This window comes from Vigna unguiculata, chromosome 4 (assembly GCF_004118075.2).
Source record: "Vigna unguiculata cultivar IT97K-499-35 chromosome 4, ASM411807v1, whole genome shotgun sequence".
Taxonomy (NCBI): Eukaryota; Viridiplantae; Streptophyta; class Magnoliopsida; order Fabales; family Fabaceae; genus Vigna; species Vigna unguiculata.
The window spans coordinates 16,717,165-16,741,745 of NC_040282.1; the positions used below are offsets into that span (position 1 = coordinate 16,717,165).

Here is a 24,581-nt window from a genome sequence, read left to right on the forward strand (position 1 = left end):
ATAGCTCGTTCACTTCTCTCATTGATTTTTTTGAAACTTATCTTTGCAATCATGTTTATTATTCTATTTTCATCTGGTATGAATAAAAATAGCTCTCAAAACTGAAATTTATTTGTACAATAGTTTGAATTTGATTTGAATTTATTCTTTCTAATTATAAGTATCGATAACAATGCAAGTGTTAGCAGCAAATCAGTTTGCCAAACACGATGCATTGAATTTTATGACTATATTAACAATTGTCGAAATTTAGGTAATACAAGAGGGATATGCAATGATGATCTATGTTGTTGTTCCAAGTAACCAATGCATTCTTTGTATGAATGCTAATACACAAAGCAATAATAAATAATATTATCTTCATTGTTAAAAAATTGTGTGAGGAAATTGAATTTTCTCCAGTTTACTATGTTGTCTTTATTGGTATATTAAAGTATATTCTAAATATTAGGCCCGATTTCTACTTTGCCCTAAATTCTAAAGGGCTGCCCCAAATCGTTTGGACCTAGGGCTGGCCCAAAGGGAGTCCAAACCTAATATGCCCTAACACTCTCACTTTCACTCATTTCACAGAAACACAACCGTCTCTCTCAATCTTTCCAAAAGAGCTCTTCTAGGGTTTGCTCCTCCATCCCATTCAAGTTAGTTCGACTCCGTTCTTCCCTCACGTAAGTTGATTCGCTAACCATACTTTCCTTATTTCTGACTCTATTGTCGTGATTCTAGCTAGGGTTCACCTTAGTAACCCGATCATGCAAGTTTGGCGGATCCTTAAAGAGAAGTTGTGGTGTGTCAAACCATTCAAGAAGAGTATTGACTAAGGTTGGAATGACTAGTAGGGCATACTGTTTTAAAAAGGGTGGATACGATGTTGAGAAAAAGGAATGCTAAGGGTATAAAAAGGATACTTTTAAAGAGTTTTGCAAGTTCTATAGAGTTTTTGACGAAGGTTTCTCAATGATGATTGCTTTCTTTTCATGGCAGACAGGAAAGGATAATCATTTTAAGTAAACAAATAAGTGACTTTGTGTATGGATCAAAGTAGCGCAACGAAATGGTGGCAAGCGATGCTTATGAATGGTAAGAGGTACGTGAAAAGAACTATCTTACTGATGACCTATTGGTCGCGCGATAAACAGTTCTTTAGAAACAACAAATGTGTCGTTCTTATGAGTATCAGTTAAAAGTGTTGAATGAACATTCAGAGTTGGAAGTGTGGAGTTACACATAGGAAGTTGGAAAAGAGAAATAGAAAATGGTTGAGTTATGGTTTCAAGTTAAGGTGCCAACCTAAAAATGAGGAAGTAAAAGTAGATGCTACGCTAGAGAAGTGAATTCAAGATATTGGCTTGACGATGTAAGGGTAAGAGTTAGTGGAGAAGTTTAAGTGTTAGAGTTGGGAAGAGAAGATGTGAGGAGATTTCATTGGTCTAGTCACCTGACTAGAACTAGTGAGTTTCTCAAAAAGGTTAGGAAAATGGGCTAATCGGACAATCCTAGTTGAGATGTATCAAAAGATTGCTACGTACTGGTTAAACTCGTGATTTCAAGTTAAGAAAAGATGTGGTTCTAAGGACACGAGGGAGAGACAACTACAAGTTAGTGGATTAGAAATGAAGATGGGTGCTAGAATGAGTTTGGGGGCCGCGACAGTTGGAATTTAGAAGTGGGGTAGCATTGTTATGGGCTTTGTTATCCAGTGGCCCAAATTAGTAAAGGAAGCATGATGTATGTGGATAGCTATGAATAAAGGTGACCAAGGGTATTGATGTTTGGTAGTAGGCCAAGTATCGCATGTGATTAAGTCGGTTGAACTTCAAGGATGGAATAAGGTGGTGTGAATTGACAACTAACATGTTTTAGTTCGAGACCTGAGTTTATATGAGATCTTGGTAAAAAAAAACCTACAAGATGAAATAGAGAGCATATGAAAAGTGAGTCAGTATATCAGATACAAATTGGTTGGTGGGACATAAAGGATCCTTCAAGCTTCAAGTTGAGTTGAATCCAAAGTTCATTAGATGTAGCGCATTAACTATATCTAGTGACTTCCTGAACTTGATTAAGGAGAGGCAAGCAACGGATGATAGTTTACAGAAGGTGAAAGAGCTGCTTAGATCAGATCAGGCTAATGAGTTTGCCTTGGGTGATAATGGCGTGTTGAGATTCAGAGGCCGAATTTGTGTGTCTGATGATGCTGAGGTGAGAAGGTTGATTCTTAAGGAAGGGCAGAAGAGTCGTCTTAGTTTGCACCCTGGCATGACTAAGATGTACCAAGATCTCAAGGAAACCTTCTGGTGGCAAGGTATGAAGAAGGACATTGCCTAGTTTCTATCTGCTTGTTTGACTTGCCAAAAGGCGATGGTGGAGCATCAGAGACCTAGTGGGATGCTCCAACCATTGGTTATTTCGGTGTGGAAGTGGGATAGCATAGCTATGGATTTTGGTATCCATTTGCCACGAACCGTGAGAGGTCATGATGTTATATGGGTTGTGGTAGACAGGTTAACCAAGAGTGCCCATTTCTTGGAAGTGAATCTCAAGATGTCTATGGCCAACTTGGCTCAACTCTACATCAAGGAGATAGTGAGACTACATGGTGTACCCAGTAGCATAGTGTCTGACAGAGACCCCTGATTTACTTCTAGGTTCTGGCAGACACTGCAGGATGCTTTGGGAAGCAGGTTGAGGATGAGTTCTGCTGCTTATCATCCTCAAATAGATGGGCAATCAGAGAGGGTGATTTAGTCCTTGGAGAACTTGTTGAGGACGTACATCTTGGATCATCTGGGTCGTTGGGATGAAGTGTTACCACTGCTGGAGTTTACCTATAACAATAATTACCAGGTGAGTATCGGGATTGCGCGTTATGAGACTTTGTACGGGAGGAGGTGTAAGACTCCCTTGTGTTGGTATCAGGACGGTGAATCAGTTTTGGTTGGACTTAAGCTGTTGCAACAAACCACGGAGAAGGTGCAGTTGGTGAGAGATAGGTTGCAAGCATATCAGAGTATGCAGAAAGCTTATGCAGATCGACGGAGGATACTCTTAGAGTTGCAACTAGGGATCATGTTTTCTTAAGGGTGACCCGAACCACTTGTTTGGGAAGGGCTATCCGCGCAAAGAAGCTTTCTCCTAAATTCTTGGGTCCATATGAGATCTTGAGGAGGATAGGACTTGTGGCTTATGAGATTGCATTGCCACCCCAGTTGGCTAATCTCTGCCCAGTTTTCCATGTTTCCCAACTACGAAAGTATGTGTTTGACCCATCACATGTGTTAGAGGCTGAAGATATGCAAGTCAGGGAGGATCTTAGTGGGGAGGTACAACCAGTGGCTATAGTAGATTGTCAAGTTAGGGAACAGAAGGGGAGAGCCACTAGTCTTGTTAAGGTCAGTTGGGACCGGAGGACAGGTGACTCTACTTGGGAGCTAGAGGAGGACATGAGGAAGTCATATCCACATCTTTTCTGGTAAGTCTTATTTTTTGAGGACGAAAAATTTTTGTTGTTAGGGAGATTGTAAACCCCTTTTTCCTTTCAGCTTTATAGGTGTTTGGGCCTAGTCTGTTGTGGGCCTAAGGCCAGCCCAGTAAGGGGACCAATACCCCTTTCCAGCCCCTAACCCCCATTCATTTTGTCTCATTTGCAGAAATCAGATTCTCCCTTCCCTTTTCTTTCCTCCAGTAAGAGTTCTGCTAGGGCACAAAGATTCACTCCTCTCCAAGGTAGCTGAGAGCATTATATCTCCAAGTAAGTCGAACTTTGAAGCTCCTTGGTCCTTTCTTCACGTTTTTACCATTTGGGTATATTGTTCTGGTTAGGGTTTAACCTTTTACGTTCGTTTTGTTCTGTTGTTCACATTTCCAGCTCGCTGTTTGAATTCTTAGAGCTGTGGTACCCCTTGGTTTCGTACCTGGTGGCGTTGGCTAGCATCTAAGAAGGTAAGGGAAGCTAGGTTCTTCTTCGCATTTTTGAAATATGTGGTTTGTTTTATTTTTTGTTTTATGCTTAAATGATTGGAAAACGTTAGTTTTGGTATCTTTCTAAGTTAGGGGTTCAAATATTCATGAAACTGTGATGTTTGACATCTTTTCTCGTATTCTGATGCATCGCACAGTCGCTGGGCGAGTTCTTTGGCTTGCTGGGCGACTGTATATTTTTCTGATATGGGCAGTTTTAGTAAAATTGACTTTCCCGACTCATTAACCGTTGGATTGAGCTCAAAGTTTGACATTTGGTTAATAACATGCTATTTTATGGTTTGACCGGTTGGATCATCGATTAGATGTTTGTAGCTTGAGAAATGTGTCACGCATTACTGCAACAATTTTGGTTTTGTGATAATAAATTTTCTTAGGAATTTTGGTATAAGAATTATGGTTGTGTGTTTTGCTTGATTGTACGGAATTGCAGGTACTTAAATGTTGGTACTCATTTATTTGGGATAAATACTATTTTGTGATATATGTATGTCTTGGTATGCATTTATAAAGTATGAGATTAAATGAAATCTTGTTATATTGAGTATGAAATGGAAAACATGACTTGTTTGATTGGTGGTGGATTGGCATGAGACTTGAATGATTGAGATGGCATGTGGAAATTGTTGGTAAAAGAGTTTCAAGGGAAACTCTTGGTGATGGTGGTTAGTGTATACCTTGATATAGGAGATGTCTAGATAAAGGAAGGTATCATGAACTCTAAAAATTATTCACGCTCACATAGAGTAGAATAATTTATGTGGTGAGAGTGGCAGGAGGTCCTAGTCTTGGGACATATTGGGCCCAAGACATTAGAGGATTAACCATGTGTGTGGTTGGGTGATAACCTCTTTCGTCTAGACTCTGCAGAGTTTAGAAGCCAGCACAGGCGCATACTTCCTTTAGAATTCTATATCAAGAGTATGATCCGGATATTGAGTTAGGGAGTCCTTTAATTGTTTGCTTTCATATGTTTTGGGTGCTTACTGCTTTGCTTGTCTATAACCTGTTTTATAATATGCTTGCTCAATAACATGTTAAATATTTTACTCTAGCTTACCCTTTTTCTTTGTGTTTGTTCTCTTCTTTGGCTTTTTCCTTTTGCGATGATCACCAAATCCTTGGTGTGAGCAGATGTGGAAACTCTTGGTGATCGTGATGTTGGTGGGGAGGCTGCGATGTAGTTAGGCTTCCTAGGTCCTTTATTGCTCATTGTTGAGCATTTCTTCTTGTGTAATGTTATTTTGTAGTTTCTTGCTCTTTAAGCAAATTTCCAGTTTAATCTAATCTGTATTTAGATTCTTTTCATGGCATTGTGTTGTGTCTTTGGGCTTCCATTCCAGTATAATTTGGGATAACTGTAAAAGGTTAATTCTAATATACTTTATGTCGGTGCTCTATTTTATACTATAAACATGAGGCATTCTATAAATTAGAATTATTCTACTAAATTGGGACGTTACAACGTTGGTAGTTCTTTAGAAAAAAGAATTCTATATCAATTAGAAAATAGACGTTTCATTTGATTTATATACATTCAAATTTTTATTCATTTAAAATTACCTTAAAATGATCTAGGTTTGAAAATATTAATCACAATTATCTTGTTATTTTAAAGTAGTCATATTAAATTAGGAAGTTCTTTTAAAAGAATAATTATATACACTTTTATATCCCTAAATCAATTATAGAAAATAATTGCTAATATTAATTTTCTAATGTTTATGATATTCTATGTTGGTACTTATTTTAGAAAGTATTGTTTATAATATTAATTTTGAAATTATTTATGGTATGCATATAGCTTTTTTTAATATTATATATTATATATACATATATAGTAAATAAATTATAGAAAATAATTTCTAATATTACATTTAATAAATATATAATATACTTAATTAATAAACATGAATACTATAAGTAGAAGTAGATTAATGCAAAGGTTGAATCCTAAACCACAAAAAGTTCCAAAGGTTTTCAAAGCTAGAAGAATAGCTCGTTCACTTCTCTCATTGATTTTTTTGAAACTTATCTTTGCAGTCATGTTTATTATTCTATTTTCATCTGGTATGAATAAAAATAGCTCTCAAAACTGAAATTTATTTGTACAATAGTTTGAATTTGATTTGAATTTATTCTTTCTAATTATAAGTATCGATAACAATGCAAGTGTTAGCAGCAAATCAGTTTGCCAAACAGATGCATTGAATTTTATGACTATATTAACAATTGTCAAAATTTAGGTAATACAAGAGGGATATGCAATGATGGTCTATGTTGTTGTTCCAAGTAACCAATGCATTCTTTGTATGAATGCTAATACACAAAGCAATAATAAATAATATTATCTTCATTGTTAAAAAATTGTGTGAGGAAATTAAATTTTCTCCAGTTTACTATGTTGTCTTTATTGGTATATTAAAGTATATTCTAAATATTAGGCCCGATTTCTACTTTGCCCTAAATTCTAAAGGGCTACCCCAAATCGTTTGGACCTAGGGCTGGCCCAAAGGGAGTCCAAACCTAATATGCCCTAACACTCTCACTTTCACTCATTTCACAGAAACACAACCGTCTCTCTCAATCTTTCCAAAAGAGCTCTTCTAGGGTTTGCTCCTCCATCCCATTTAAGTTAGTTCGACTCCGTTCTTCCCTTACGTAAGTTGATTCGCTAACCACACTTTCCTTATTTCTGACTCTATTGTCGTGATTCTAGCTAGGGTTCACCTTAGTAACCCGATTTGAATTTGTTCTGCCATATTTCCAGTTCGCGAATCTGCTTCGAGGTCTGTCGTATTCACTAGCTTGGGGGTCGGGGTTATCTGCTAGCTATTTCCAGGTAAGGGAAGCTAGAACCCTTTTGTCTGGTGTGATTGTGGTTTGTACTATTCTTGGATTCATGATTCTTGGGTTGTGCACTGTTGTGGATGCCTGGATTGTCAGGTTATTTTGTTTAGCATTTGTATGTGGCTGATGCAGTTGCGAACAGTCGTGGGCTGATAATCTCGCCCAAGCGAGCTTGCCTCGCCTAGGCGAGATGAGCAGAGACTCGCCCAAGCCTTTTCACACGAGTGGTCACTCAGGCGACGAACTCAATTTTGAGCGAGCGAGCGTCTCGCTTAGGCGAGGGGAGTCTCGCCTAAGCGAGAATGCACAGAGGCCACTGTTCCTGTTTGTCGAGCTCTCGCCTAGGCGAAAGGAGCTCGCTTGAGTGAGAGACCCTCTCGCTTGAGCGAGGCCCTTCAGCCTGAGCGAAGAGTTGGGCGAGAGTGCGTCCTGGTTTGATATTTTCTCTGTTCTTGGATGCTTGGCATGTATTTGATTGGATTATTATATAATGGCATGAGTTGAATGAATATGCATGAGTGGGAGGGTGTATGAGTTATGAATGATGAACTTGGATAATTCTTGGCATGTAATGAACATGAAATTGTTGGTTATGAAAGTGACATGGTATTGATATGAGATAAAATTCTATATTCATGGATGGAGGATGATGAGTTGGTGTAGGTTTGACCTGGAATATAAAAGAGGTTGGTTATAAAGGTTGACATGAGATGTATATGCACGATAAATATTACTTGATTGTTTGAATATGATTGGTATGTGGTCAGTACATAATTCCTTGAAATCTCTAGGTGGGATTTTAGGGTTGTGCTTCAGTGGTCGAGACGTAATTCCATGACCCATGTAGTGGGAGTTCATTGTGGTGCCCCATCTATATAATTTGGTAAGGATTCAAGGTAAGGTTGCATCCTGACGCTCTAAGGAGTCAATTAGTCTCACATAGAGCGGACTCACTCTTGTGATGAGAGTAGTAGGAGGCCCGAAACTCATTAAGGACTAACCTTGTGTATGGGGGATTGAGACATTGTAACACTTGTACCACTTAGCTCGGGAGTGAGCAGAGAAATCCACCACAAGTGCAAGCATCCGCTGAATCCGACTAAATTATACGTATCCAAATGAGTCGTGTCGAGTCTTAGTGTATGGGTGGAAGGTCATAACATGCTTGGGTGATTGATGAGTGTGTATTTTTGCCCTCATTCAATGTTTAATTCTGGTATTTAATTGAATTTGTATGCTTAAAGAGTTATTTAATTGACAGTTATGATAATTAGGCTATTTGACCTTGTGTGATAAAAATGTCTTAAAAAGTGATTTTTAGCTGCATAAATTATTTTTGGATATTTTAACGTTTGTTGATGCAGCTGAAGTTAAGATTAAGCTCATTCAAGGTGGGAAAATAAATTGATTGAAGTTACATAACACCTTTAAATAAGGCTGAAATTAAAAAGTTCTGGAAAAATCACTTATGCACCCTAGTTTTTACTTATACACTCCCTTCTCCAAAAACCAATTCTGCATCCCCAGTTTTTACTAAGTTGCACCTCTCCTACCACTTAAACTCCATTCACTAAAATGGTGCCATGTGGCAATCCTCCACTAATTGAGTTGACCAACCAGAAGAAGCCACGTGGCCATAATCCTTGCACATGCATGTGAACCAATAAAATAGTACCACGTCATCATCATCTTCTTCCCTCAAACCTTAGCAGCCAACACTTACGACCATCATGGCACCAACTGCTCCGCCACCACCGTCCCTACACTACACCACGAGAACTCCATCGTTCAGTCATCGTCAACCATGGATGCGCATCCTTCACGCACCTGCGCCTGTTCGAAGCATCCCACCACCGTCCGCACCGCAGTGCTCCACCACGTCGTCCACCATTGACACACACAACATCAGCATTTCTACACCATTTCAGCCATGGAAACCACTCACCACGACGAAGCTTCCTCGCGCACCAGCCACCATCTCACTCCATTGCAGCAAGACGCAGTCATGCACCGTCATGAGCGAACCAGCAGCACCATAGATCTGCAACTGCACCATGAACGAACCTCCACAGATCTGAAAGCGCAAACCTGCACGGAGGGCACAACAACCACCTAAGTTCCATCACTGTAGTGAGCACACAACGTGTAGCTCCACCTTCACGCCTTCAACCCTCCACACAACACTTCATTTGCGCTGTGAGCCAGCAAAAATGGTTAAACAAGGAGGGCAGAATTGAAAATTTGACAGAAATTAAGTTGCTAATTAATTAAATAAAGATAAAAATATTTTAGCAACCGAACAGATAAAGCCCAAGTCCAGTCGAAGTCCTATATAAAGAGACCAAGGGGGAAGCAGAAGGGAACAAGCTCAATACTTCGGAGTTCAGGAACCCTTAAGGGGGGCCTAATTTCGTTTCCTTTCTCTCTCAGTTCTTCTTCTCTCTTTATTTTGCATTCATGGAGTTCTAAACTTCTTGGATTGATTCCATTGTAATTTCTTAATTGGATTCTGAGGTTAGATCAATTAATTTCTTTGTTCTTTTTATTATTGTTGATGTTTTCATTCATCTATGTCTTTTATCTTTAAATCACATAAGAAGTAATGATTTTAAATCTATATGCATGTTGGTCATATGAGTCCAAGGGTTTTTAAATTGAATTGAGACTTTACTTTGATTTTATTTAGAAACTTTCATATGATTAAATGAGTTTTTACCAATAATTGAGACTTTACTTTGGTTAAAGGTATTTAGTCTAACTACAATTAATTGAGACTTTACTTTGATTAATTAAGGTTTTTTATTTGGTGAGGAGATAAAAGAATAAACATGATTAGGCATAGTAAATTTGATTGAGACTGTACTTTGGTTGAATTTACTATGGATAATCTAAAAGTTCTCATTTTTAATTGAGACTGTACTTTGGTTAAAAGTGAAAACGCCAACAAATTAATTGAGACTTTACATTGATTAATTTGTAAATCTATAACAATAATTAATTGAGCAATAATCTTTAGATAACTGATGATGAATCTATTTTGAAAAAGCAATGGAATCAATATATTTTCTTTACTATTGTTTTTATCTCTTTTTATCTTTTCTATTTTATCTTTTTATCTTTTCTCTCATATATTTATTATTTTATTTGACTAACTCTTTTGTATAGTTTTATTAAAACTAATTTGTTAAAAATCAATTCTGTGTTCGTTGGGAGACGACTTTGGGTTACTTTACCCTTTCTATTTTGTTGACTACTTTCTTAACAATACTGAAGTTGTTATAGCTTAGTAGTATTAATTTGATCGCGTCAACGACAACATTATTAGTGATGTATGTATAATCGACCGTGAAAGTGTATCTGGTTGCATGATAAAACTATTTTTGGCTCTAGCTTACCTTTCTGTTTGTCGTATGTTTGTCTGGTGTGGTATTTCTCTTTTGCGATGATCATCAACTTGTTGATATGAGCATATGCGAGGAACACCCGTGGCCAACAGGGAAGATATGATTCTGCTGCATAGTCTACCCGGGCTACTTCATGTTTTAATTGGGCTTTTCTTTAGTGCTATGGCCCAAGTATTGCTTTATTCTTTAATACTCTATCATCTATTGTTAAGTCTTTGGTTTTCATTTGTATCTGGCATCGTGGTGTGCTTTGGTCTCTCTTAGTATTTTCAAGATATTGTGGGAGTAGCGTTTATACTCCAGGATTTGTCTCTAAATTTCTATTTGGTGGCATTTCATTTAAATTAAAGTTATTATTTAAATGGGGTGTTACACTAAAATATAAACAAATAGTTTCCAAAACACCTCTAACCAAACAACCTTTTCAAAACAAATTAATTCATTAAATTAATCCATCATATTCTCCAAGGCCTTTATTGTACAAGAAAATTATGTGTATTTACTTGGTGCCCACAAATATAAATAAGTTTGAATTCTCTTGCAATTTTAAAAAAATAATCTTTAAATTTAATTATGTTTTGTTAATAATTGTAATATGAGAATAATTAAAAATATATTTATTTATGCTATAAAAAAAATACTAAGTAACTATTACTCTTTAATCAATGCATAAATAATATAATTAATTGTGTTTAAATTTGTACAGAGTACGTTGCAAAAGTTTCCTACATTTTAGTGAAAAATGAATAATAAATAGTTAGTAATTAAGTAAACATATTTAATGCAACCCTTTTAAGAGGAGTTAGAAAACAAGATGGTAAATTGCATAATCAATCATTTGTGTAAAGACTAATTGGGGTAACATAAAACATTTACGTAAACTTCCATGATAATGGTTAATGAGTACAGTTTTTCCACTTTGGTGGTAATGTTCTTTCACAAATTTTGTCAATAATAATATGTCGTATGATCCTCCTAAGATCAAATAGGTGTTTGTTGAGGTTTGGATTTCTGATTTGACTTTTTAAATGTTTCTAAATTTTGTTATATGGGGTGAAAGAAGTGTGTGAGAATATATAAACAATGTAGAAAAACATTTTTGCAAGGTTAGTTTTAGGTTTTACCTTCTGTATGGTTAGATAAACAAGTAGATAACATGCATGTAAAAGATCAAATGGAGAAAAAAAGATACTTAGTATTTTTATACCAGTTTCTTCTTTATTACAGATTACGGTTAGTTCTTGACCACCCAGTAAACGATCACTAAGCAGACTTAATTTGCGAACCGCATATATGTATTATTCTCGAGGCCACTTTTGACTTAAACAAATATTTTATTCCAAAGATATTTATGGGTTAAATAAACATTCTTTCATCTCCCGATCAAATATCATTTTTCAAAATTGCTTACGACTCAACTAGAATTCTTTTGACAAACCCTTCTCGACGTATACAAGGTGTTATTGTTCAAAAGATCACAATTTCAACTTTATGGAGATGATAGGTATTTGACAAAAAACTTATGTCATCAAATTGAGATAGTGAATTCTTTCATAAGTGAATTCTTTCATAAGTACACAATTGAAAGACGGTTTATCTCCATTAAAAAATAACAAACAATAATTACTATTAATAATTTTATTGTCGGTTATTTTGTTATTTTCAACTATACTAATTTGGTAGTTTTTCATAATAATTATATATATATATATATATATATATATATATATATATACTTTTATCTTCATTAATAAATTATAAAAAATATTATCTTAAAATAAATCAAGTGGTATAGCCTTAAAATAATATTAATTTTTAATTCATTTTGAAAATATTTATGGTTTTACGTATAACTTTTTTTAATATTATATATTATATATACATATATAGTAAATAAATTATAGAAAATAATTTCTAATATTACATTTAATAAATATATTATATACTTAATTAATAAACATGTAATAGAGGTATATTATGCAAAGTTTGAATCCCACACCACAATGAAATGCATAGGTTTTCAAAGCTAGAAAAATAGCTTGTTCACTTTTCTCATTGATTTCTCTGAAACTTATCTTTGCAATCATGTTTATTTTTGTATTTTCATCTCCTATGAATAAAAATAGCTTTCAAAACTGGAACTTATTTGCACAATTTTTTGAATTTGATTTGAATTTATTCTTTCTAATTATAAGTATTGATAAAAATACAGGTGTTAGCAGGAAACCAGTTTGTCAAACACGATGCATTGATTTTCTTGACTGTGTTAACAATTAGCGAAATTTAGGTTATACAAAAGGAATATGCAATGATGGTCTATGTTGTTGTTCCAAGTAACCAATGCATTGTTTGTATGGATGCAAATACACAAAGCAATACCAAATAGTATTACCTTTATTGTTAAAAAATTGTACGAAGAAATTGAATTTTCTCTAGTTTACTATGTTGTCTTTACTCGTATATTAAAATATATTCTAAAATATACACAAATAGTTTTCAAAACATATCTGACAAAACAACCTTTTCACAAAAAAATAATTCATTAAATCAATCCATCATATTCTTCGAGGCGTTAATTATACATGAAAATTAGGTGTATTTACTTGGTGTACACAAATATAAATAAGTTTGAATTCTCTTGCAATTTTAAAAAAATAATCTTTAAATTTAATTATGTTTTGTTAATAATTGTAATATGAGAATAATTAAAAATATATTTATTTATGCTATAAAAAAAATACTAAGTAACTATTACTCTTTAATCAATGCATAAATAATATAATTAATTGTGTTTAAATTTGTACAGAGTACGTTGCAAAAGTTTCCTACATTTTAGTGAAAAATGAATAATAAATAGTTAGTAATTAAGTAAACATATTTAATGCAACCCTTTTAAGAGGAGTTAGAAAACAAGATGGTAAATTGCATAATCAATCATTTGTGTAAAGACTAATTGGGGTAACATAAAACATTTTTGTAAACTTTCATGATAACGGTTAATGAGTACAGTTTCTCCACTTTGGTGGTAATGTTTTTTGACAAATTTTGTCAATAATAACATGTCATATGATCCTCCTAAGATCAAAGAGGTGTTTGTTGAGGTTTGGATTTCTGATTTGACTTTTTAAATGTTTCTAAATTTTGTTATTTGGGGTGAAAGAAGTGTGTGAGAATATATAAACAATGTAGAAAAATATTTTTGCAAGGTTAGTTTTAGGTTTTACCTTCTCTATAGTTAGATAAACAAGTGGAGAACATGTATGTAAAAGATCAAATGGAGAAAAAAATTACTTAGTATTTTTATATCGATTTCTTCTTTATTACAGAAATGATCACTAGGCAGACTTAATTTGCAAACCACATATATGTATTATTCTTCAAACGACTTAAACAAATATTTTATTCCAAAAATATTTATAGGTTAAACAAACATTGTTTCAGCTCCCGTTCAAATATCATTTTTCAAAATCACTTACGACTCAACTAGAATTCTTGTGACAAACCCTTCTGAACGTATACAAAAACAAGGTGTTATTGTTCAAAAGATCACAATTTCAACTTTATGGAAATGATAAGTATTTGACAAAAAACCTTATGTCATAAAATTGGGATAGTGAATTCTTTCTTTAAGTACACAACGATTTATCTCCATTAAAAAATAATAAACAATAATTATTATTAATAATTTTATTGTCGGTTATTTTGTTATTTTCAACTATACTAGTTTTTCAAAATAATGATATATATATATATATATATATATATATATATATATATATATTATTAAATTATAAAAAATATAATCTAAAAGTAATTTTCTACGTTGATTTTGATAATTTTTTAAAAATTGTCATGCAACATTTTTATGTTAATTAATAAATAATAAAATATAATTTCCAATATTTATTTTGTAATTACGTATAACATACGAGTTTTGTAGCTTTTATAAAAATATAATAGATACACTTTTATGTTTATTAATAAATTAGAAAAAAATGTTTAAATTATGTTATTAAATATATTACATACTCGATAAACATTAATTAAACATTACACGCAATTTTTCATTTTTTTGCTTTTACTAAATATGTTCTATAGTCTATTTTATTCTTTTATATTATGATATGATAGAACAACGAAACTCAGCTTGTTAGAGAGGAATTTAGAGTAAGGATTTGTGTAAAATTATATTTTAAAATATAAGAAAGAATAAACTTCTAAATTATATGTGTAATATTTAAATATTGATTTAGTTAAATATTATCTAAAAATAAATCAAGTGGTATAGCTTTAAAAAAAATATAACATATACTTTTATGTTCATTAATAAATGATAAAAATAATTCTCAATATTAATTTTTAATTATTTATAGCATAACGTTGGTAGTTCTTGAAAAACAAATTCTAAATCAGTTAAAAAAATAGACGTTTAATTTCATTTATATACTTTCAAATTTTTATATACTTTCAAATTTTTATTCCTTTAAAATTACCTTAAAATGATCTAGGTTTGAAAATATTAATCACAACTATCTTGTTATTTTAAAGTACTCAAATTAAATTAGGAAATTCTTTTAAGAGAATAATTATATACACTTTTATATCCCTTAATCAATTATACAAAATAATTGCTAATATTAATTTTATAATTATTTATAATATCCTAACTTGGAACTTATTTTGGAAAGTATTGTTTATAATATTAATTTTGAAATTATTTATGGTATGCGTATAGCTTTTTTTAAAAGTATATATTATATATACATATATAGTAAATAAATTATAGAAAATAATTTCTAATATTACATTTAATAAATATATTATATACTTAATTAATAAACACGTACACTATAATAGAGGTAGATTATGCTCGTTCACGTACATTGAATCCCACACTACACAAAAGATTCATAGGTTTTCAAAGCTAGAAGACTGGCTCGTTCACTTCTTTCATTAGTTTTTCTAAAACTTATTCTTGCAGTCATGTTTATTACTCTATTTTCATTTGGTATGAATACAAATAACTTTCAAAACTTGAATTTATTTGTACAATAGTTTGAATTTGATTTGAATTTATTCTTTCTAATTATAAGTATCGATAATAATGCAGGTGTTAGCAGCAAATCAGTTTGTCAAACACGATGCATTGAATTTCTTGACTGTGCTAACAATTGTCAAAATTTAGGTTATAAAACAGGGATATGCAATGATGATATATGTTGTTGTTCCAAGTAACCAATGCATTCTTTGTATGGATGCAAATACACAAATTAATACTAAATAATGTTACCTTCATTGTTAAAGAATTGCGAGAAGAAATTGAGTTTTGTCCAATTTAATATGTTGTCTTTACTAGTATATTGAAGTAGATTCTAAAATATAAGCAAATAATTTTCAAAACAACTTTGACAGAACAAACTTTTTTTAAAAATAATTAATTCATTAAATTAATCTATCATATATATTCTCCAAGGACTTAAATGTATGAGGAAAGTAAGTGTATTTTATTAGTGCACATAAATTTATATAAGTTTGAATTCTCTAGCTGTTTAAAAAAATCTTATCTTTAAATTTAATCATGTTTTGTTAATAATTTTAATTTGAGAATAATTAAAAGACAAAAATACTAAATAAGGTTAACTAATACTTTTTAATCAATGCAAAAATAATATAATTACTTTTGTCAGATTTGTACCGCATACTGTTTCACAACAACGTTCCTAGAATTTAGTAAAAAAGGAATAACAAATAGTTGGTAATTGAGTAAACCAATCTAATGCAACTCTTTTGAGGAGTATTAGAAAACAAGACAGTAAATTGTATCATTAATTGTTTAAGACTAATTTGGGTAATTTAAAATTTTTATGTAAGGTTCCATAATTAATAAATACAGTTTTTTCACTTTGATGGTAGCCACTACAAGAAAAGCATGGATTAGAGTAGTAATAAAACACATCCAAAATAAAAATACTGATGCTATTGTGTCGGATCTGCATGGGTAAACAACCCATTCTCTGAGAGCGGAAGCAATTACAATTTAGCAATGAGTGTTATAGCCGACTCAAATAACGAGGGCCAACTACTTATATAATTTATAGCATTTGCGCAATTCTCACAAAAAAATTTAATTAATTAATTTTTAATATATCATGGACTCTAGTTTTCAAAACTACTTCACAACAATCATTGACAACTTTACTAATCATCCATTTAACTTCTGCATCATTGAAGCAAAGGATAGATAAACACAGCAACAAAGGAAAGATTAGAAGCATATTCAATAAAAAAAAGGTAAAGTTTCAATCAGAAAATTAAATAAGAATTTGCAACCTTAAACCTTACATTATATTAGACTGAACAACACAATAATTGTAGTACCAATTAAAACTAAATCCAGATACATAACCCAACTAATCAATCAAGGATTTTAGGAGAATCCAACCTCAGCCCACCATCGGTACTAGAACGGAGAATAAAAGAGATGGGAGCTCACTCTATAAGATTTGGGAAATTTAAATATAAATAAATATTTAATTACGATAATATTGGATGAAGGGATGCACCTAAAGGAATTAAATGCGCCAATCATAACAAGGAACAATGATGGCTCAAGTGATTGATTGTGTTGGGTAGTATTGAGAGGACTTGGGTTCAAGTTTTGCATGTGCCTTTTAAGAGGTATTAGAGAACAAGACAGTAAATTGCCTTATCAATCAATTGTGTAAAGACTAATTTGGGAATGAATACAAATTTTCCACTTTTGTGTTTGACCTTTTAAGTGTTTCTAACTCATGCTATATTGGGTGAAAGAAGTGTGTGAGAATATATAAACAATGTAAAAAATCAATTTTGCAAGGTTAGTTTTAGGTTTTACCTTATTTATACTTAGTTAAACAAGTATTTAACATGCATGTAAAAGATCAAAGGGAGGAAACAGATACTTAATATTTTTATAATTGTTTATTACATATTACGATTAGTTCTTAACAAACTAGTCAAATATCATTAGGGAGACTCAAGTTGCGAAACACATAAGTATCCTTCTCCAAACTATTTTTGACTTAAACAAGTATTTTTGTCCCAAGACATTTATGACATTTATGGGTTAAACAAGTATTCTTTCAGTTCTTAACCATTCTTGATTGTCCCGTTCCAATATCATTTTTCAAAACTATTTATGGCTCAACTAGAATGCTTTTGAAAAACTCTTCTTAGCTTACAGAAAGACAAAGTTTTAATGCTAAAAAGATCACGATTTGAACTCTGTAGAGAGGATAGCTCTATCAAAGAAAACTCCTATCATAAAATTGGAATAGTGATTGCTTGCAATACACAATTGAAAGAAGGTTTTTATTTCCAATCCCTGAAATGTGGAAAATGATTTTAAATGATCAAGTGTGTCATAAACTTTTATTATTTATTATTTAATTTTGAAATTAGTACAAATACGATAGTTTTTCCAAAAAAAAAATATTAAATACGCTTTTATCTCCATTAATAAATTATAAATAATAATAATTATTAGTAATTTTGTTACCGGTTGTATTCTTATTTTCAACTATACAAATTTAGTAGATTTTCAAAATAATGTTTTAATTATATATATATATATATATATATATATATATATATATATATATATATATATATATATATATATATATATATATATATATATATATATATATATCATCCTTGACTTATCCCTTTACTGTTTTTCATATGTAAATGTGAAAAACACTATTGGATTCTTAAAGCATTTATATAAATGGCTTAATTTTTGCAGTTATGGTGCTCATGTATAATCTTAATACCAAAGATGATGTGTAGTTTCTTGCTAAGTTTGTCATAAATAGTTTAGTGAAAAGGCTGTAAAAACATCATATGGAAAAGAAAAAGTGGTGGAGTCCAGATTCTTTACTGTTTTTTTTTTCTTGTGTTGTCTTTTGTTAGACACTAAAAATACACTATACTGATATTTTAAATATCTTTTAATATATTTTAAAATATTAAAATTAGTGGTAATCAGTATATTATGAAAACATAATAGAGAAACAGTACAGAAAAAATTACCAGAGAATCCAAATTCAAGGTGGTGTTGGTTATGCATAATTTGACAGGAGCAAGTGAAGGTTGTTTTGAACAAGAAGCTGGATGGTTTGATATGTTTAGTAGTCAATATCGAAAAGGTATTCCAAATTTTATTTAAGTATAATTTTAGGTTTGACTACCATGATAATCACTTCATATACAAATTTAAACGTGTATTTTTTTTTTTGTAAAATATATTGATATAAAATAATAACTTTCAGTACTTTGTATTTTTTAAAATATTTACATTTATGTAATTATCAATGAATGTATATCGCAATTTGCAATTTTACTAGCTCATAATTTAATGGTGATATCGATGTCGTTAGGCGATCAAATTACCACTACTTTAGCAACTTCAGTATTGCCAGTTAGTAGTGAACAAAATAGTTAGGGTTAAGATAACCCTGAGTCGTCTCACAACGAATACGGAATTGATCTCAAATATTTGATTCTTAAAAATGCAATTAAAACTAGCAATTATAAAAATAGGGGGTTTTGATATGCAAAGAAAATGACACGGAAGATTGTAAACACAGTAATAGTAAATAGGTCAATTCCACTGCTTTTTCTAAATCAGATTCTTCATTGGTTATCTAGAGATTATTGTTAAATTAATTATTGTTGTTGATTTACAAATAAATCAATGTAAAGACTCAATTCATTTGTTGGCATCCTCACTTTTAATCAAAGTACAGTCTCAATTAAAAGTGATAATTGTTAGATTGTCCATAGTAAATTTAATCAAAGTACAGTCTCAATTAATTTTACTATGCCTAATCATGTCTATTCCTTTGTTTCTTTACCAAATAGAAAACTTAATTAATCAAAGTAAAGTCTTGACTAATTTTAGTTAAAGTAATTACCTCTAATTAAATTAAAGTCTCAATTATTGGCAAAAACTTATTTAATCAAATGAAAGTTTCTAAACAAAATCAAAGTAAAGTCTCAATTTAATTTAAAAACCTTTTAACTCATATGATTAGCATGCATGTAGATTTAAAATCATTATTTTCTATTCGATTAAGAAGCAAAGGACATAGATAAACAAAAACCACAACAATAATCAAAATAAAAAACATATAAATTCATCTAACCTCAGAATCCATTTAAGAAATTACAGTGGAATCAACCCTTAAAGCTTAGCCCTCCATGGCTTTGATGGAATACATGATAATATGATGAAAAGAAAATAAAAGAAAGAATGAGAGATGTGGTGGAGACGGTATCTGCCAAAACCAAAGAGTTCTAAGTGTCTAAGCTGTCAGCTATAAAAATTGTCAGTCCGACTTCTGCTCCCTTAAGTCTCTTTATATAGGCTTCCACTGGACTTTGGGCTTTATCTGTCAGTTGCTAAAATCTTTTATTTTTATTTAATTAATTAGCAACTTAATTCCTGTCCAATTTCCAATTCTGCCCCTCGCATTTAAGCATTTTTACAAAATTGACCAGAGTTTGACCAGTTTGACCAGAGTTTGACCAGTTGACTGCCTATCAGATGCTGACACGTGGCGCAGAGTACTCTCTCTCCAGAATTAGGGTTTCACTCTCACACTCCTCTCCCTCCCTCGTGACGGCGCGGCTGACGACGTGGCGGTCAGATTTCCGGCGTGGTGGCTGTGCGGAGCTGCGCGATCTGTTGCAATGGTGTGGAGTGCCTCCTCGCGGTGGTCGGAAACGCGGAGAAGATGGTGATGCGCTGGTTGCTCGCGCGTTACAGAGGTGAGAAGATGGTGCTGCGGGAACTCGCGGTGTGGAAGCTGCTGCTGTACGCTCGCGGGAAGAAGAAAATGGCATCGCGATGATGGTGGCGCTGCGGAGAAGGTTCGCACAGATGCAGTGGTTGAACGTGGTGGCCAGAAGAAGACAAACTCGTGCTTTGATGGAGGAAGGTGGTGGTGGAACAGTGGTGGCACTGCTGCAGCTGCGTGGTGGTGCTAATGGACGCGAGAAGAAGATGGTGGCCGGCGAGGTTGGCGGCGGCGGCTGCCGTGGAGGGTGGAAGGGGAACTAGGGTTAGGGTTTCATGTGTGAGATGGAGGAGATGATGACGTGGCAAGATCTGATTGGTTAATTTGGTGAGGGTAGGATCATGACACGTGGCTTGTTCTGGTTGGCTAATTTTAAGATGTGGGGATTGCCACATGGCATGATCTGGTTGAGTGGAGTTTAAATGGTAGGAGGGGTGCAACTTAGTGAAAACTGGGGGTGCAGAACAGGTTTTTGTGGTCCACTTGAGGGAGGAGTGTGCAAATAAAATCTGGGGGTGCATTTAACTCCTGATTTATTCTTTTTCAGAATTTCTTGATTTTGGACTTATTTTGTAACTTTGAATATTTTAAAATCACACTATTAATTAACCAAAAATAAATTCCAGCTGCATTAACAAACGTTAGAATATCCAATAATATTTTATGCAACTAAAATCAATTTTTATGTCACTTTTACCAAACTTACTCAATAAATCCAATAATCACAAATCCTAATTAAATCAATCTTTAAGCACAGAAAATTCAATTAAATCCCCAAATTAAAATATTAAATGAGGGCAAAAATTTGAACTCATCACACACCCACACTTATCCTTTTGCACTCCTGGGCAAAATTGAACAATTTCAAAACTTTATTCTGAGGTCTTTTATTCCATATTTTCAGTGGATTAAAGAAATGAATACCAATGGAAACAGATCAGCCTTCTAGAAATCATGTTGTCATGCACAAACAAATGTATAAAATTCTGTTTTTCACACATGAGTTAATCTTTTGAGTTTACATGATAATCAACTATGAAAGAGAAACACTCAAGTTAAATATATATTTTCTCACCAAGATTCGCTCAAGTGTTTTGGCTTGTGTTTTCACTCAAAATACCCATGCAAGTAAACACTCTCAATGCTTAGCAAGACTCTAATATTCACAGCTTTCAGAAAACATGCATTCAAAAATCATGAGGACTTTTCACAGGTTATAATGAGGCCAAGGCAAAGGTAGGAAAAACTTTAGGATTTGCGTGTTTTTGAAATAGTAGGGAAGAAAAAGTTATGGAGCATAATTTCAAAAACAATCCTTTTTTTCTTTGTTTTTTTTTCTCTTTTATCCTTTGTTGCTCTTTTTTTTTCAGACAGCAATCATTTTTCATTTCAACACTCTGTCATCAACAATTATTTTCCTTTTGCCATTTTTACAACTTTGTGGGGGAAATACTCACCCCCACACTTTATTCCTCAACCAATCTCAACATAATCCACTAGCTCCTTCTTTCTCCCTAAGATAAGGATAAACATGGTCTTTTTCTTTTTAAGGTTTAACAATATGCTCAAAACAAGAAAAAGAGGTTTAAGCTCAAGGGGCTACCAATGGATCAATGTCATGGTTAGTTTATTTGGCCAAGTAGCTAAAAACAAGAAATGCCTCAGTCATATCAAATCATGCATGTTCACCTAAGATGCAAAACAACAGAATCAAGCTAAACATTTGAGTACCAACAAGACATGAGCAAATCACACAAGAAAAATAGGAATGACACACAGTAGTTCATCCTTACAATAAAGCTCAAAACTCACAAGGTCAAAAACTCTTTCACAAAAGATTTATTCCAGAAACTCTCAAATCAACTCAATCAGTAAATCACAGAAACAATCCATTCATAGCACATGACTCTTATTTTCCCAGAATTATGACCGTTCCAATTAGTAAATCAAATCCAAAAATCCAATGTCAATATGTTTTATTGAAAGCAGAAACTTTTTTTTAAATAAAAACAAACAGAAAACAAAATTAGAAAAGAAAAAACAAAACAAAGGGGGAAATCTCCCCACACCCCCACACTTTATCCATGCATTGTCCTCAATGTATTCAATATGTATAAAATGCAAAGAAAAAGTATGAAGTGTACTTACCTCCTCAAGGTGGAAGGTATGAGGGAGAAGTCAAGTTCATCCCATCCATCGTCTTGTTCAACATATCTTGATTTTCATTGAATACCCGAAGACGATGCCCATTAACTTTAAAAGTTCTTGCTGAAGATTCTTCCTTGATCTCCACTGCTCCATAAGGGAAGACTTCTATAACAATGTATGGTCCTTCCCAAGTAGAACGCAACTTACCACTCATGTGACCAAGCTTGGATTTGTATAGTAACACCTTCTGGCCTACCTTGAAATCCTTTCTAGCCACAAGCTTTTGGTCATGGAACTTCTTGGTTTTCTCTTTGTAGAACTTTGAATTTTCATAGGCTGCAAGCCTAATCTCCTCTAGTTCTTGCAACTGAAGTTTTCGCTCATTTCCTGCTTCTTCCAAATCCAAGTTGCATGCTTTCACTGCCCAATAGGCCCGATGTTCAATCTCCACAGGTAGATGACAAGCCTTTCCAAAAACCACCCTGAAGGGTGACATACCTATAGGTGCTTTGTAGGCTGTCCTATGTGCCCAAAGTGCATCATCCAATCTTGTGGCCCAATCCTTTCGACTAGGCTTCACTACTTTCTCTAGTATCTTTTTAATCTCTCTGTTAGAGATCTCTGCTTGTCCATTGGTTTGGGGGTGATATGGTGTAGCAATGCGATGTGTCACCCCATACTTCTTCAACATGTTCTCAAGTAGCCTATTACAGAAATGAGTCCCCTGGTAACTGATGATGGCTCGTGGTATCCCAAATCTGCAGAAAATGTTAGACTTGACAAAACTCATAACAACTCGAGAATCATTAGTCCTTGTAGCTATGGCTTCCACCCATTTGGAGACATAGTCTACAGCAAGCAAAATATAAGAAAACCCAAAAGAAGGAGGAAAAGGACCCATAAAATCAATACCCCAAATATCAAATACCTCACAATATAGCATGGGTTGTTGAGGCATTTCATCCCTTCTTGTAATGGATCTGGCTGCCCTTTGGCACTGCTCACAATTTTCATATACCCTCTGTGCATCTTTAAAAATAGTAGGCCAATATAATCCACAATCCAACACCTTCCTACCTGTTCTTTGTGTGCCATAATGTCCACCAAAAGGAGACGAATGACAGAACTCAAGCACATAAGGTATCTCGATATCTGGAACACACCTCCTTATGACTTGGTCACTACCAATGCGCCATAAGATTGGATCTTCCCAGATATAGTACTTTGCCTCACTTTTTAGCTTGATTCTTTCATATTTGGAGAGGGAAGGAGGAATAGCAGAAACAACCAAATAGTTAACAATGTCAGCAAACCAAGGTTCAAGAAACATACCTTTCACAGCAGTCAATGCTAGGAGGACTTCATCAGGAAAGTCATCCTTAATAGGAATGTTATCTTCTCCATTTTCAATCCTGCTAAGATGATCGGCTACTAAGTTATGTGCTCCACTTCTGTCTAGAATCTCAATGTCAAACTCTTGGAGCAGTAGCATCCATCTGATCAACCTTGGTTTCGAATCTGCTTTCTTCAGAAGGAATTTTAATGCTGCATGATCAGTATAAACAATTACCTTGGAACCAAGTATATACGGTCTGAATTTGTCCAAGGCAAACACAACAGCCAATAATTCCTTCTCAGTCGTGGTGTAGTTAGCCTGCGCTGTATCCAATGTTCTGGAAGCATAATATATCACATGTGATAGCTTCCCATCTTTTTGTGCAAGCACCGCTCCTACTGCAAAGTTTGATGCATCACACATCAACTCGAACGGTAATGTCCAGTCAGGTGGCTGGATGATAGGAGTGGTGGTAAGCGCCTTTTTCAATGTATCAAACGCATCTTTGCACCTCTCTCCAAAGTCAAATACTATATCCTTTTGCAACAGGTTGGAGAGAGGGTTGGTTATCTTGCTGAAGTCCTTGATAAACCTCCTGTAAAATCCTGCATGTCCAAGAAAAGATCGAACCTCTTTCACAGAAGAGGGGTAAGACAATTGTGAAATAATATCAATTTTAGCAGGATCTACAGATATACCATTCTTGGAAACAACGTGACCTAAAACTATACCTTGTTCCACCATAAAATGACATTTTTCAAAATTTAGAACAAGGTTAGTTTCTTCACATATCTCCAAGACTCTAGCAAGATTAGACAAGCAATGATCAAAAGATGAACCATATACACTAAAATCATCCATAAAAACCTCAATACAATGCTCCAACAAATCTGTAAAAATACTCATCATACATCGTTGAAATGTTCCAGGAGCATTGCAAAGGCTAAATGGCATTTTCCTATAAGCATATGTACCGAATGGACAAGTAAAGGTAGTTTTATGTTGATCCTCTAGGGCAAT

At 33.4% G+C, this 24,581-nt stretch overlaps 1 protein-coding gene across 1 annotated transcript; it reads left to right on the forward strand.

The window, feature by feature from the left end:
• The first annotated feature begins 1,077 nt into the window (after positions 1 to 1,077).
• Positions 1,078 to 3,938, forward strand: LOC114180546. Its single transcript, XM_028066857.1, has 7 exons — positions 1,078 to 1,087; positions 1,979 to 2,202; positions 2,359 to 2,586; positions 2,649 to 2,771; positions 2,848 to 2,993; positions 3,083 to 3,472; positions 3,869 to 3,938. The coding sequence occupies exons 1-7, from the start codon at positions 1,078 to 1,080 to the stop codon at positions 3,936 to 3,938; spliced, it is 1,191 nt and encodes a 396-aa protein (XP_027922658.1).
• The last annotated feature ends 20,643 nt before the right edge of the window (positions 3,939 to 24,581 follow it).

Bases quoted from the DNA above. Each gene is read 5' to 3' on its own strand.
- LOC114180546 (XM_028066857.1), top strand. The intron at 2,587-2,648 runs GTGAGACTACAT...ATTTACTTCTAG, and splicing joins AACTCTACATCAAGGAGATA to GTTCTGGCAGACACTGCAGG. The intron at 2,772-2,847 runs GTACATCTTGGA...AATAATTACCAG, and splicing joins TTGGAGAACTTGTTGAGGAC to GTGAGTATCGGGATTGCGCG.